Source organism: Danio aesculapii, chromosome 15 (genome assembly GCF_903798145.1).
Source record: "Danio aesculapii chromosome 15, fDanAes4.1, whole genome shotgun sequence".
NCBI classification, from domain to species: domain Eukaryota; kingdom Metazoa; phylum Chordata; class Actinopteri; order Cypriniformes; family Danionidae; genus Danio; species Danio aesculapii.
In genome coordinates this window covers 9,021,920-9,037,806 of record NC_079449.1, presented here as the reverse complement: position 1 = coordinate 9,037,806, position 15,887 = coordinate 9,021,920, and the positions used below count along the sequence as shown (strand labels likewise).

General features: G+C 35.1%; 2 protein-coding genes across 2 annotated transcripts; both read right to left on the bottom strand.

Moving 5' to 3' along the window:
* Positions 1–563: 563 nt before the first annotated feature.
* On the bottom strand, positions 564–5,521 carry lypc (ly6 domain containing, pigment cell). The gene is made up of 3 exons (XM_056473787.1): positions 5,320–5,521; positions 3,709–3,828; positions 564–1,255 (listed from the first exon to the last, which is right to left on the bottom strand). Exons 1-3 carry the CDS (start codon positions 5,369–5,371, stop codon positions 1,047–1,049), a joined length of 381 nt encoding a protein of 126 aa, XP_056329762.1. The 5' UTR covers positions 5,372–5,521; the 3' UTR covers positions 564–1,046.
* A 2,754-nt stretch (positions 5,522–8,275) lies between these two features.
* rps5 (ribosomal protein S5) lies at positions 8,276–12,888 on the bottom strand. Its single transcript, XM_056474438.1, has 6 exons — positions 12,788–12,888; positions 11,263–11,370; positions 10,665–10,874; positions 10,395–10,523; positions 8,501–8,599; positions 8,276–8,396 (listed from the first exon to the last, which is right to left on the bottom strand). Exons 2-6 carry the CDS (start codon positions 11,368–11,370, stop codon positions 8,328–8,330), a joined length of 615 nt encoding a protein of 204 aa, XP_056330413.1. The 5' UTR covers positions 12,788–12,888; the 3' UTR covers positions 8,276–8,327.
* Positions 12,889–15,887: the final 2,999 nt, after the last annotated feature.

The window sequence follows — 15,887 nt, the reverse complement described above, 5'->3', positions numbered from 1 at the left end:
ATATATATATATATATATATATATATATATATATATATATATATACACACAATGATTTTGTTCTAATTTTGTATTAATTAAAATGTATACAAAACGGTCAGACATGTGTTATTTTAACAGATAAAAATAAACAAATATAAGCCTACTATGTTTCCAACAAGGCTTTATGTTCAATGTATTATATATATTTGTATTTTATATTTACAATAAATCTTTAGAACGAGCATAATGTGAGGGATGTAAACTATAACAATGGTTATAATGTATTTCCTGTTTTAGATCTTTCATTTCCAAAGCTTCTGAGAATCCAGTTCCACATGTTGATACTTTTTATAATGACAGCCGTGTTCACATAGTTATGACTGAATCACCTCTTGTTACAGTTCTGAAAAAGTTAAGACAAGCAGGAACTGTTCAATGATAGCGCCATATTGAAATGCTCTATACATAAATATACGTGGATTTATTATTTTCAACAATATTAACAATATTAAGTGTATATTAGGTTGTATGTGAATTTTTTAACCCCTCCCAAAACTGCAATAATTTGTATGCAAACAAGATTAGACACACCAAAATGTTTTTATTTTCAGTTAAATATATCCATATGTAATGAAGCAATGCTGATAGAAACAGTCTTGTTAGACATTTGAATTAAAGATTAAGATACATGAGTGTTCTTGTATTTTCTTAATGGAATAGCTCACCCAATACTTGTTTGAAAACGGAGCATCTTTCTTCTGTTAATAAATGAAGAGATTTTGAAAAATGCATGTCATTGACAGCCATAATTTTCCTACTATAAAAGTAAAAGGGTTACAGGTTTTCATCATTCTTCAAAATCATTTGTGTGTGTGTGTGTGTGTTCAACAGAAAAGGGTGGTTTGGAACAACTTGAGAAAGATTGTTAATATGAATATGAATGCATTAATTTAGCCTACACAGCAGCCTTATTTTAATTAACATTTCCCCCAAAAGGTTTTGTGGTTGTTAATTCTGCCTTGTTTCTTTTCTTTCAATTTGGTAATAGAGTCCTTCAATCATGCTTACTGTGAATAAAACAATGTCAAAAGAAGTGAGAGCAGAATGCCGGACCAGATGAAAGCAGAATTAGTTGTGCTGCGGTTGCACAGTAGAGTATCACAGCAGTCACTCCGAAAGGTGAAGTTTAACCCTTGGATGTACTTCTCTCCTGTTAATCCACACAGAGCTGGAAGAGCACAACTCTTTTCATAAAAATCAATCTGCAAATCCCCTGTTTGAAAAAAGAAATAAAAAGAAACAAATGAAAGGAGCATTTTGAGTCAACTTTCTGATAATGCCTATTTTAATTGATAATTTGCACCAGAAGTACACGGTTAACTGCTGTACACTGTTGTTTTGTTAATGACACAGTATTTAACTATAATATGAACTTTCTTTTACTGTTGGACAGTTATGCAGTAAGCTACTGTATTTTAAAGTTGCACTGTGAAAATTACTGTATATTTTACAGTAAACATATACAAAACTGTAAATGCATTTACAGCAAGATAAATGTGCTGTTAAAGCAAAGACAGTATCTTTGCTGTAATTGATTTACAGTAAGTTACTGGTGAACTGCTGCTAGTAAGCTACTGTAGATTCTACAGGAAATTGTTAAGTGTAATCAAGGATTAGCAGTGTACTGTTTAGTGAAAAAGCAGGGTTTCTGCAGGTTTAATGAAGTCAAATTTAAGACTTTAAGGCTCGTTTACACTAATATGTTTTAGTTTTAAAATGCATACGTTTTGCTATGGTTACACCATCCGTTCACACTACGGAGGCGGGACTGCAGACATTCGCCTGTCTAATTGGGGCTTTTCCCTCAATATTAAGCAGCCTTCACACAGTTTAGTCTTGAATCCTCTCCCTCTAAGTTCAGACTTCGCAAGTTTTATATGGAAAACAAACTCCCGAGGACACGTCAGGTAAATCTTCAACTGGTACATTGTACTTTATAACCTCATTTGAATCACCCTGGCTACGTTGTTTCACTATTTTAACAATAAAATAAAAACATGCTATAAGGAACTGTGTTAAGCAACTATAGTGAGATTAGATCCAGCGATAGATCCTTGATGAACAGTCCGACATGCACAGCTCTCATCTGGGTAGATGTTCTCAAAGCACCCACTGACTGCCTGGAGCTCAGACACGGCCATACACTGCAGTGTGTGCGCGTGTGTGCGTGTGTGTGTGTGTATGTGAGATCATGTGATGTTTTCAGCAGTATAGTGTGGATGGAGAGTTGTTCAGAAATGCTAACTAAAATGCCAGTGTGGACGCGGATCGTTTTCATTCAAAAACGTTGTTTTAAAACTAAAATGTATTAGTGTAAACAGGGCCTAGGACTCTTTTAGGACTATTATGAATTAAATTTTAGACTTATACAGTGCAAACACTAATGATAACCTTTAATGGCCTGGTCGGTTGCTACAAAAAAAATTAATAAATAAAACGTAATTATTTCTTAGTGACATTTTAATGTGTCAAAACAATCAAAACTCGTTTTAACATTGTTAAAAGAATATTGATTATGGAGACAATGACAAATAATCTTTTGGTCCAAAATAATTGAGGATAATGTATCATGTAAAGGGATATTGCTTTGGTATTATCATGAGGAATTGTTTTTTAGCTTTCTTTCCCTGATTAGGAAATTTAATTTGGAGAAACTGTGGTAGAAAAAAAATGTCAAACAGCTATTGTAAATTGTCCCAGCAAACAATTTTGTTAATAGACATCTAAATGTAGACAGCTTGACTAAAACAAGGCTAAATTTGGGCTGTCAGTGAAAATCTAATAAACATCTAATAGCCCAAAACTAGACTAGTCGTCAAATAGACAGACTTTGTGTGTGTAGTCATTCATTTCTGTTCATATAATGACTAGTCTAGTTTTGGCATATTCTTAGACATCTGTTAGATTTTCACTGACAGCCCAAATTTAGCCTTGTTTAAGCCAAGACAACTATGTTTAGCTATAAATTAAACATCTATTAGACATCTTTAAAAAACAAAAAATGCTTGCTGGGGTATTTTTTTGCAATAAAAAAACTTAAATATTAAAAATATATTTTGTTATTCATGTTGTCATTTTTGTTTCTGTATTTATGCTTTAGAATTGCATAATTGGACCTTGATCTTTCCTCCTACAACTGTCAGTGTTGAAAGGTTAGATAAAGTTACTTTAGTTACATTTTTAATAGTCTGAAGTGATATATTGTCCGAGTTGGTAATGTAAATTATGGTACAAAAACCAGGTAACAAATTGCCAGTACATTTTCCTGTTACTTTTCTTAACTTAATACTCTTTACATTACTCAATATATCGTTTCAAACTACTAAAATGTCAATAAAATAAATAAATTAATAAATACAATTTTTCTTTAAAAAGTCACTGCACATTCATTTTTCAACATAAAAAGTCGACTGAGCAGAGATAAAAGTCCCATAATGCAATTCAAATGTGCAAATAAAAGGAAAAATCTGAATCACAAAATACAGAACCGGTCATGGATATTTTTAGTGTATACAATGACATCTGAAGGATATAATAAACGGTTACATCATAAAGCTACTCTTCATGATCACATGAACTTGAAGATTTAACTGCTTTAAAAAAAAACAGTCAGGAATATAACAATTATTGGCCAAGGTTTAAAAGATATTAATGATATTTACACACCTCGACGGGCAACAGCTTTGCTGGAGAGACAGACTTGGCCCAGTGAACATTTAGTGGGGAACTTGAGGCAGTCCAGTGGTGAGATTGAAGGAAATACACATGTATAACACAACAGAGGAACTGCAAGGGGCAGAATAACAGATTATATATAAGTAAATAATAAAATGTAAGCAAACACATACTATAAACACATTCAATCAAAATTTCTTTCGTTAATAAAGTTTATATATACACATGAAAAAAATAAGACATTAGAAAAATCTGAATTTGACTTTTGAGTTCTGGTTTGTTGCAATATATAATCAATTCCATGTCAAAATATTAGTATTAAGTACAAATGAATGATTCGATGGACAGAATTCTGGTATCCTCAATGCAATGCAAGAATTACATTCAGAAGGTGCACAACCCCTCTGCATTTCCTGACTCAAATTTATACACAGCTGATATTAACAGGTGGAATTTCTCACTTATTAATCATTCTCCAGTCCTCCATTGGCCGTACCCATACATACGTCCTCTTTTTCTACGAATTCTCTGCACAACGTTAAAAGCATAAGACTTTTCAACTAAACATATTCTGTGTTCAGTTTCAACCCATCTCTGCTCACAGGACGTTTGGCTGCAGAGCTCAAGTTAATTTTAGACATTCAGGTCTTTACAGTCCTATCAGCTTCATCTACTTCTGCAAAAAATGCTTCATTTGTATGCAAGGTGTATCACAGAGAAGTTTGGTTAATATATCACCTTACCATTGCAAGTACAATTGTTTAATGAAAAATGAGAGACAACAGTATCAATAAAAAATAAATTTTTATCACTGTAATCAAGCACCTACAGACTTAATACATATGTTTCGGCTTTGTCCATCAATTACTTCTGTTTGGCTATCAATTTTCAAGTGTTTCTCTTCTGTGACAAACCATGTCCTCTTATTGCACTTTTTGGACTTTCTCCGGTCATAGCAGGGTTATCGAGCTGTACTGCAAACACCCTTGCATTTTTGAAACCATTAGCAAGGTGTATTCTTTTATTATGGAAACAAAGATTTCCCCCGAGTTGACAACTGGTTGAGAGATGAAATGAGCTTCATCCATTTGGAAGAAAAAAAAAATCAGGTTTACAATAAACGGCAATAATACTAGAGCCCTTTCTGAAACATGGGACCCATTTAGAATTTTCCTTTCTAAGCATGTCAGTATCTCTACAAACTGTCAATCTCTATCTAGAGCCTTTCAATTGCAAAGCAAATGTAATTAAGTACATTGTATAAATACCTGAGAATTAATGTTTGTAATATTGGGTTATCAACGTTTATGTGTATTCTGTTCAGGTTTTTTATTTCTTCATTTTATTTTTAATTTTTTTTTAATTCTTCTCTTATATAAATGTATTTTCATCTTGTTTAGAGGGTAGGGGTGGGAATAATATATTTGAGTAAAATTACTTTGTTATATCTAAAGCTCTTTCTGATTTTTAATGTAAAACAAATTGCAAGATCCTGTGGAAAAATGTATACGTTTTTTTGTTTTACATTAAAAATATACATACATATACATACACACACACACACAAAATGACAAAGTTGTCCTTTTTGCTGTTTTTACTTACCCACTGATGGGAGAAGATAAAGAAAGAGAATGCATCCAAAAACATGAGACATTTTCTGAGTTTCTTGGTCCAAAATAATTTACAAACAGGATTCCTTTACAAGGTCAGAAGTCTCAGATTTGCACATTCGATCATGAGCAGTCTTATCTTCAGGTCAGAAGTAAGGTGCAGATCATCATCTGATCCTCTAACCCTTCCTAATAAACATCAAAATAGGTCTCCACCCTGAAACATAATTAAAATCAGGCTCCTGCAGTTTGCTACAGCTCCGAGGACAAAATCCATTGGCTAAGGTTTCTAAACGCCCAATTACTTTGTGTTTTATTGAATAATGCAGAGAGGAACAAGTTATATTTATTATAGATATTTCAAAAAGGCTGGCTTACCTTTGTGTGTTATAATAGGTTTCCCGATTAAAAAGCGTAAAATCTGGGACCTGGCAAGACTAGAAGAGCAGCAGTAATTTAATAAAAAACATTTTTGGTTAATGAGAGACGTGCCGGGCAGAGGATGGAACGTCAAATGACTTAGGGTCTTGTGACAGCAGGATTCAGGAAAAAAAAAATGTGTTAACTACTTGATGCAGGATTTTCTTTTGCCAGAAAAAGCATAAGCAGTAACATTTAAAAAAGAAAAACATATCCAGGCTTCATGCTGTAATTTTTGGATCACGCAACAGCTAAAAATGTACTGCACAGCATTCAATGGCCATTGAATTACTGCATGGGTCTCAAACTCAATTCCTGAAGGGCCGCAGCTCTGCAGTTTTGCTCCGACCCTAATAAAACACAGCTGATCCAACTAAACAAGGTGTTCGAGACACTTCTGAACAACTTTATTATTTGGATCAGCTGTGTTTGATTAGGGTTAAAGCAAAACTGCAGAGCTGCGGCCCTTCAGGAATTGAGTTTGAGACCCATGAATTGACCCTTCGCGAAGCCACACCCAAAAACCGCCACACACCAATCATGGCTTAGCAACCGTAGTTACGCGCAGGAGGTCTGTCAAGCTTTTTGGAAACAAACCTAAGTGTTGTGCATATGGATTGTACAAATCTGATACCCGGTATCCTAAAAGTTTGGACTGGGCGGTGGAATTTTTTTCCCTTTCCAAAACCTAAAACCCAAGAAGAGAAACGCCAACGTGGATCAATGAGGGGCACTAAAAGAGCAGGGTTAAGTTGGTTTTGTTTTCAATATTTCTGACACATTCAGTGATAGACAGCAATAACTGAAAAACCTCTTACCCTAAACCGATCTAAACTGTTTCCTACAAAAATACAAAGCAGGTTATGTTTCCCCGCAGTCTTTTTCCTTTTTCTACCGCTCGATATTATGAGCACTACTCCGTTTAAGCCCTCGCAATAGTAGTCATACTAATAGCAATCATATTTCCATCCGTTTCAAGCTACCAATATTTGAAACGGCATAATCAACAGAACAAAATCGAGATGTGATCACAATGTGAATCCTTGCAAGCAATATACAATATACTTCACCCGCAGCTGTTTTTCAGTCATATATTACCCTCATGCCCATGTCAGAGCTACAATTCACCATGAGTTTTAATCATTGGTGACAATGTTATAGCGAGTTAGTGTCTGCTTAATATTTGATGTCGGATTAATAATTGCTGGTAGGGAAAATCTTTTTGTTCACTTCTGCTGAAAAATACTTTGATTTCAATTTATTGAATTTCAATTTATTTATTTTTTCCACTTAACTGCTAATTAGAATAGAAACTGTATAAAAAAAAAAGCACACAAACATACTGACAATAATAGGTACTGTACATTGTTACGGGTCAATGATGCTAATCTTCGGCACAAACCCAACAATTCCCCCTTTCTGGCTGTTCTATGCATGAATTATGTAGAAGCACTGTCCATATTTTTCCTCTTTAGTTAGTACCACTACATTTCATTGCACTACAATAGTCTCTCAGGCTTTTTGGCAAAAAAAAAAAAAAATGAAAAAAAAAAAGAGAGAAATCACGGTTTAATCTTTTATGAGATTATTTTTAAATTTCACCTCTCCTGCTGTGCATGAACTAAGCTGTTGAATGGTCAGCATATGAGGTGGCTAGGCTAACCAGGCTTCAATATTGATTTAGCTATTTTCCAATTGGTTGCCGATTATATAGTGAACTTACCCCTGTAATGCATACTGCAGTCCTTTTTTGTCTGACTTGCTCGGATCTCTCACCTGTTTGCCAAAAACGACTAATTATATTCCTGGCAATGTCTGACACCGGCTCATACATATTGGAATAGACGTGCCAGGCACAAAAGCTTGACAGGTGACACGACAGTAACTAAGGAGGGCGGGGCTTAGCGAAGGTACTCACCCTCAAGTGGTTTAAAAACTTCTTAAACCACTTAAGAAGCCACTTCTTAAAAAAAAAGCTTCTTCTGCACAGAAAATAAGCTGTTTTTAAAACTGTAACCATGGACTTCTTCAGTAAAAAAAAACTATGAAACCCAATGGTTAGACGTTTTTAGCATTTCTCAAACCATCCTGTGTGTTTAGCAGAAGAAAAAAAATTCCAAACAGGTTTGCGACAAGTGGATATGCAAATAACAATATTTAGTTTTGGATAAACTATCACTTTAACTCTGCAGTTAAATACTTCATAGCCCTTAAGATCTTCTGAAATAAACTTTAAATTGATTCACACAAAGCTTAGGCTCACCTATGTTGATGTACAGCAGTGGTGCTCAACCCTGTTCCTGGAGATCGACCTTCCTGCAAAGTTCAGCTCCAACCCTGATCAAACACACCTGAACCAATTAGTTAGGACCTGAACAGCACTTGATAATTACAGGCAGGTGTGTTTGATATGGACTGCAACTGAAATCTGCAGGAAGGTCGATCTCCAGGAACAGGGTTGTTCATCCCTGATATCCAGTAACTGACATAAGCACTGCCTTAATTAGAATAAAACCACAAAACAGAAATAGGTTTAACTCTTCTTCTTTTAATGTAATCCGATTTTATACAAAATGGAGATTAGCGGTTAGACTTGGCCACTCTCTCCAGCTCATCTTTCTTCTTGATGGCGTAAGAGTTGGAGGAACCCTGCAATAAACCAGGAGAATGTTAAAACAGAAATCAAATAAATAAATGTGCTGTTATGATAGTAAGATTAAAAATGCTCCAATCAATCAGTTGGTCTCTCTCACCTTGGCAGCGTTGATGAGCTCGTCAGCAAGACACTCTGCGATGGTCTTGATGTTCCTGAAAGCAGCTTCTCTTGCACCAGTGCAGAGCAGCCAGATGGCCTGAAATCACAACACACAATAAGCCACCTATTTCATACTAAACTTGTTTCTGTCAGGGGGCAGAAATCGAACTGTGTTTCACCAATTTCTCACAGTTTTGACTTGTTCCTCACAATTCAGAAAAACAAGTCAGAATTGTTAAGTAACTACTCATTTGTGACTTGCACCAAGTTAGGGCTGCACAATATAGAGCATTGATACCACAATGTGCGTGTCCGCAATAGTAACATAGCAGGATCTGCAATATCAAGTATGAATTATTATCAGCCAGGAGTTTGTAGATTATTGGTAAATTGCAACAATTGAAAGTTTATCAATTTTACTGTCATTTTGGTCCAACCGCCATTAAGACTTGACAACTATAAAGTATTTTTTTGCTCTCATTTGTATGTTTTCCCCCTAAAAATCCAGCCTAAAGTTATTTCTAGTGATTTATGCAGAAATAAATCACTCCAACCATTCTGAAATTGTGAATTCTTCACAGAGTTATTCAATCTATCTGGTGAAGTTGATTTCATATAGCAATGTATATCACTGAAAAACTAAATATTGCTTCCACTGAGTCTTTTTTTTCAATATTATGCAGCGATGTTGTGAGTTTGCACGTCACATATGAATGAGGGCTGGTATTTTAGATCATGTGCTCAAATTATAAACGTGTGTATTTATCATTGACTTTCTCAGAAATGTAAACCACATGGTAATATTTTACATAGGTTAAATTATTGTACTTACTAATATGAACAATGAATGCATGACAGTATCTATTAATCTTTGGTAGCGTTAATAAAAAGTAATTTATTGTTAGTTTGTTAACTCATTGTAAGTGCATTTAACAAACAACTTTGGATTTTAATAATGCATCAAAAAATGCTAACAATGAATAATAAATTATATACAATAAATACATTGTACAAATACAATTAGCAAATACATTAACCATCATTAATACAACATTTTCAAGTGAATTTGCAAAAATGCAAACATTAAAAAAAAAGTTAGTTTATTCGTGGCAGAAACACACTACACCTTTGTGGTGTATATTTTCCTGACCAACCTTAAATTGCTTTAATTGGCAGTTTACCAAAGCCTTCAAATTTACAAAAAATAAATTAAAATTACAGTATATCTGCAAAAACGATTAAGAAAAATGAAGAGTTCAGATGCAAAAACCTCTAAATGCAGTCTGAATTTGTCTCCTAAAATGAGCATTTTTCTCAGCCTCCTATGTTTATGTTCAGTTATTTCACTTTAAAGGCAATGAAAAGAACTTATTCGACACTATAAAAGTAAAATTAGTGAGCCTACATACAGGAGTCGGAAAAATAAATAAATTTTAAGAAAATATCAAATGGCATTAGGAGGTTTTTGCATCTGAACTCTTCAAATTACTTCACTGCTGTATTTCCCAATAGCACAATAACCCTTTGATTAAAAGAACCATAGACACCAATAGTCAATACGATAAACTTAGGTTTACAATGCTTTTGAGAAAATTGTCCAGAGCTTACTGTAAATGTAGAATTAGCACCCCTAACATAAACTGGATATTATACATTAGCTATTTACAATTTTTTGTCTTTTTATTTAAGCATCTTCACTTCAGATTGCTAGTGTTCAAATTACTTATTTAAAACAAGCTGAAACAACAATTCTTGAGCTTTTTTTTTTGGACTTTGTTCAACACACTTAATTGATTTGTGTTGCGACAAGAATGAATTGTCTGGAACCCTGCATTTTTTTTTACAGTGTTGAGCAGCAATACAAGATTTTGAAAATCTATTAAACATTGCACCTGGTTGACTCTGCGCAGGGGGGACACATCAACAGCCTGTCTCCTCACGGTTCCAGCACGTCCGATACGAGTGGAGTCCTCACGAGGGCCACTGTTGATGATGGCGTTCACCAGAATCTGCAGAGGATTCTGAAAGGGAAATACAGATAGTCTAGTATTAGGATATACAACATTTTAAAAGTTCAAATATCCACAAAACATTTTTATATGGACATTAAACATTGCATCGCTTATACAAACTCTAGCACAGTTTTAAAGAATGTCTCTCACCTCGCCAGTGAGCAGGTGGATGATCTCGAAAGCGTGCTTGACGATGCGAACGGTCAGCAGTTTCTTGCCATTGTTGCGTCCGTGCATCATCATGGAGTTAGTGACGCGCTCCACGATGGGACACTGAGCCTTACGGAAACGCTTGGCTGCGTATCTGCCACTGGAATGAGGGAGGTATTTGGCGTATTTCTCCTTCACGGCAATGTAATCCTATTAGAGACACACAGATGTTGAGTTATACACACCTTTATACAGACTATAAACTCATCAACATGATCAAAACTTTGCTGAAAAACGATGCACATTCATTTTATACATCACATATTCTAATTGACAATTCAGCTACATTTTAGCAGCCAAAATATGCTTAATAATATACAAGGGTACACATCTTGATTTTGTTTCTGGAAACATACGATTTTTTTAAAAAGCATTGAGTACAACAATTACACTGAACACGCAACCAACTTGTCTACTATATAATCTACTAATTTCTTATTTTGATGACTTAAAATGTATCAATTTGATAATGCTTTGACAATGTAATGCAAATGCATTTTATATTTTAAAAAAGTACACAAATTGAAGTCCACCATACCTGCAGGGAGATGTCATTGATCTGTACATCATCTGTGCTCCATTTGCCAAAGAGTTTGATCTCTGGTGTTTCAGCAACAGCTGGTGCAGCCTCCCAATCTTCAGCCATCTTTAGAGGAAAATAAAGAAGATTTTCGTAAGATGACATTAGCACAAGCCCTCAAAAACATATATGACACTGGGTCACTAAAGTACATTTTTGGAAATTTAGATTCATGGGAAAAAAAAGCTTTATTCGTGTAGTTTATTAAAATTTGAGAACATTTGCAACAGATACAACAACTTGAAAATCTAAATAATTAAGAAATCATCAAAGTATTGAAGGGAAAAACATAACCCTTAAAATCTAATTATTTTAATAGATTTATTGCTTTAATAGTGATAGAGCTAAGGAAAGAAATTTGCTAAATGTTTTTACTTCAAAGTCTAATAATTCTATGCTAATAATCAAATATATTTCAACTCATACAATGTATTTATTGGCCATTTCCAAAAATATTGCCGTTCAACACGAAACAAGGTTTAGTGATTAATGAAAACATTCATTAAAACATACAGAAATTAAAGCAAAACAAATCCAGGTCAAGACTAATTCTTTTTCATATTAATGGTACTATAAAATTATGATCCTGGTATGATCCTGGATCACTAAAGTAGTCAGAAGTGTACGTTCTTGGAAATGGAGATTTATAAATAATGAGATAACCCTACCCCTATTTTTAAAGCTAAAAATAGAAGTGTAAATAAGAGTATTTAAAACAAATACAACAATTTGGAAATCTTACATCAGATGGGCCAAAAATATATATATTGAGAAATATTACCAAAATGTATTCTTATCAAACCATTCTAATAATTAAGTTCATATATTTACAAAACTTCCTTACGTTACAGAACATGATCTTCACTTAAAGTTTGAATGTTTTTTCCACAAAAATTAATGACTCATACAGTACGAGTCAAACATATATAACAATTCCCCAAAAACACAAGGCATAAGCTTAACGTTACATGAACCAGCATCACATGTAATGACCATACAGAAGCTACAGCAAAACAAATCCAGATCGAGACTAATTCCATTTAATATCAACGGTACTACAGCAAAACTCAAACGTCTTTTAAGACTCAAGTATCCATGCGAAAAGACTAAAATACATTACACCTTATTACAATCTGACGTCTATATGACACCACATTTCTACATGCCAATCAAAATGTATTTGGTATATTCAAATTAAAACGGAAAACCTAAAATATGCATATAATTCAGCTAATACTTTTACATAATACATAGAAAACAAGCTATCTCGTAACTCAAACATGCGGATTCGCTCATGGTCTTCTTCGGGCAAGACAGCGGCTCATGAACCGCGTATAAAGACGTTCAAACTCTTCTTTTTGACCACACATATCTACGATTTTCGGCCTAAAAGACGCACCTAAGATTGTTAACAGTCGTTTTCATATACTTTGGTGAAGGAAACAGGGATATAACAGCTTTAAAACATGTTTTCTAGCGTTACCTTCGCAGCGTGTGTGTGAATGGCGCACTCGAGCAGGCGGAAAGGAAGAGCGACACGAGGAGCGAGAAAAAAACCACTTCCGCTCAAAGCACTTCCCGGTCGTGCTTTTCTTCTGCGTTCTCGTTTCAACGCATCAGCGCCCCCTGTTACTGTTATTTTGTTGTTTTGCAGAAAATCTGTGTTTAATCCAGTCTATGGTTTAATCGTTTCCAAATTACAAGTTTGTTTTTGACATAATATATATATATATATATATATATATATATATATATATATATATATATATATATATATATATATATATATATATATATATATATATATATATATATATATATATATATATATGTGTGTGTGTGTGTGTGTGTGTGTGTGTGTGTGTGTGTCTATGGTGTGTGTTATATATTTATTATGTGATACACTCACATACATAAAAACTTGTGTTACATAGATATCTAAATTGGGAGGCACGGTGGCACAGTGGTTAACACTGTCGCCTCACAGCAAGAAGGTCGCTGGTTTAAGTCCTCGCTGGGCCATTTAGCATTTCCGTGTGGAGTTTGCACGTTCTCCATGTTGGTGTGGGTTTCCTCCGGGTGCTCCGGTTTCCCCCACAGTCCAGACATGTGCTATAGGTGAATTGGATTAACTAAATTGGCCGTATTGTATGAGTGTGTGTGTGTGTGTGTGTGTGTGTGTGTGTGTGTGTGTGTGTGTGTGTGTGTGTGTGTGTGCGTGTGTGTGTGTGTGTGTGTGTGTGTGTGCATGAGAGTGTATGGGTGTTTCCATCTACTGGGTTGTGGCTGGGTCAAGGGCATATGAGTAAAACATATTTGCAATGTAGTGTGTATTTATATAGGGCATTTATTGTGTATGGCCATACACCCAAAGGGCTTCACAGTAATGACCACCACCAGTGTGCAGCATCCACTTGGACAATACGACGGCAGCCACCGGACAACAGCGCCAATGCACTCACCACACAACAGCTTTTGGTAGAGTGGAGAGGCAGTGATACATCCAGTTTGATGGATGGGGATGATTGGGAGGCCATGATGGTAAGGGCCAATGGCCTCTTTATGAGAAGTGCCATGGGATTTTTAACATCTCGGTTTAACATCTCATTCGAAAGATGGTGCTCACTGACAGTATATTGTCCCCTTCGCTATATTGTGGCATGGGGACCCACACAGACTGCAGGTTGAGCGCCCCCTGCTGGCCTCACTAACACCACTTCCAACAGCAACCTAGTTTTCTCATGTGGTCTCCCATCCAGGTACTGACAACAGGCAGGCCTGCTTAGCGTGAGTAACCTGTCTTGGGCTGCAGGGTAATATGGCTGTGGCTTTTAAAACATATGCTGGAATGGTTGGTGGTTCATTCCGCCTAGGTGACCTCTGAAATAGACATTAAGCCAAAGGAAAATGAATGAATGAGATATTTAAATTTTTATATAATTTGTATCATATACACATACATTTTTATATCTAAATATAAATAAATATTGTCTCAAATAACTGCATGCACAGGTTTAATAATAGATAGATAATAAAATAATATAGATAATAAAATATACATAGTACACACACATATTTTAGGTCAATACAAACTTTTATTTTGGATGCGATTAATCTTGGTTCATTTTTGCCCAACACAATTTATACATTTTTTTCCTCATATATTTTTCTGTGTTAGGGTTAAAGTTGGGTTACAAGAACAACCCTGTATGTAAAATCCCTAATAAATCCAACATTAGACCAAAACAAAACTTTCAAACAGTCTAAAATGACTTGCTTACACTCATTATTTGTATGCTTTTATAATTTTTGCAATAATATAAACTACATATTTGCCATAAATAATTTAATATATCTTTAGTTCCTGTTCCCGCATAATTAGCATATTAATGTGAAATGCTGTATATTATATTATTTCACTTAAGTTTTATGTGGTGCATAATAAGCATTATGAAGCCTTGCACACCACTTCGAGCATGTGGGCAGCTGCTTTTCATCGGTATCTATCGTTATTTTTAGCTTATACCTTCAGGCGTTCAAACTATTTTAGTAATCACAACTTAACCACATTTTACATCTATGTAAACAGACATCCTGTGTTTGATTTTCTTTGTCTGCTCGTTTGTTAAAAGGATATTATTCAGCCAGCAGAGGGCAGTGGAACATAAACTACTTTGAACTGACTTTGACTTGATGTGAGCTGATGTTCTCAACCGCTAGGGGGACTCATACAGTCATTGACTCAAATATTTGAGAGCTACTGCTTATCTCATTCAAATTACGTCTAATTATGGTGGCTTGAAAAGCCAGCATATTGTTATCTATCTTAAACTTATTATTCTTCTTCTTCTTCTTCTTCTTCTTCTTCTTCTGAGACTAATTTCTAAGTGTATCTCCTCCTAGGCCTTTCAAGCTACATACTTCAAACTTTCGTCAAACCTTCGAACTGGTCTGACTCGGGTTGCTATATCTTTTCTAACTGATCCGACCTTGGGTTTTCCGAAAAACGACCCAGAAAAATCCCAAAAGTCCCATTGACTTAACATTGGGTCAAACTTTGTGAGCTCATAACTCTGCATCAGACTGTCCTACAGACTTCTAACTGGATTCATTTAACTCAGTCTAGCCAGCAGCCAATAACTGATGACTTTTTAACTTACTAGCCACTCCCTAGCAACCACTTACAGCACCCTAGCAACTGTCCCATAGACTTCCATTGTAAAAGACTCCCATTTACTTAACATTGGATCAACCTTTGTGAGCTCATAACTCTGCATCAGACTGTCCTACAGACTAGAGTCTGGCCTCATTCAACTCAGTCTAGCCAGCAGCCAATCACTGATTACCTTTAAACTTACTAGCCACTCCCTAGCAACCAATTTCAGCACCCTAGCAACTGTCCCAGAGACTGTGACTAGCTATTCTAACACACGCTAACAGTTTTAACATCCTACTGACATGCTAATCTTGCTAGAAAGGTGCTAGCAACACAATCTTGACATGCTAGTCATGCTAGTAACATGCTAATTCATGCTAGAATCATGCTAACAACATGCTAATTCATACTAGAAACAAGCTGATTC

Coding starts and splice junctions, on each gene's coding strand:
- lypc (XM_056473787.1), bottom strand. CDS start 5,371: ATGTCTCATGTTTTTGGATGCATTCTCTTTCTTTATCTTCTCCCATCA. Junction 3,829..5,319: donor TTATCTTCTCCCATCAGTGG/GTAAGTAAAAAC, acceptor TGCCCCTTGCAG/TTCCTCTGTTGTGTTATACA. Junction 1,256..3,708: donor CAAAGCTGTTGCCCGTCGAG/GTGTGTAAATAT, acceptor TTTTTCAAACAG/GGGATTTGCAGATTGATTTT.
- rps5 (XM_056474438.1), bottom strand. CDS start 11,370: ATGGCTGAAGATTGGGAGGCTGCACCAGCTGTTGCTGAAACACCAGAG. Junction 10,875..11,262: donor TCAATGACATCTCCCTGCAG/GTATGGTGGACT, acceptor TGTCTCTAATAG/GATTACATTGCCGTGAAGGA. Junction 8,397..8,500: donor AGCTCATCAACGCTGCCAAG/GTGAGAGAGACC, acceptor GGTTTATTGCAG/GGTTCCTCCAACTCTTACGC.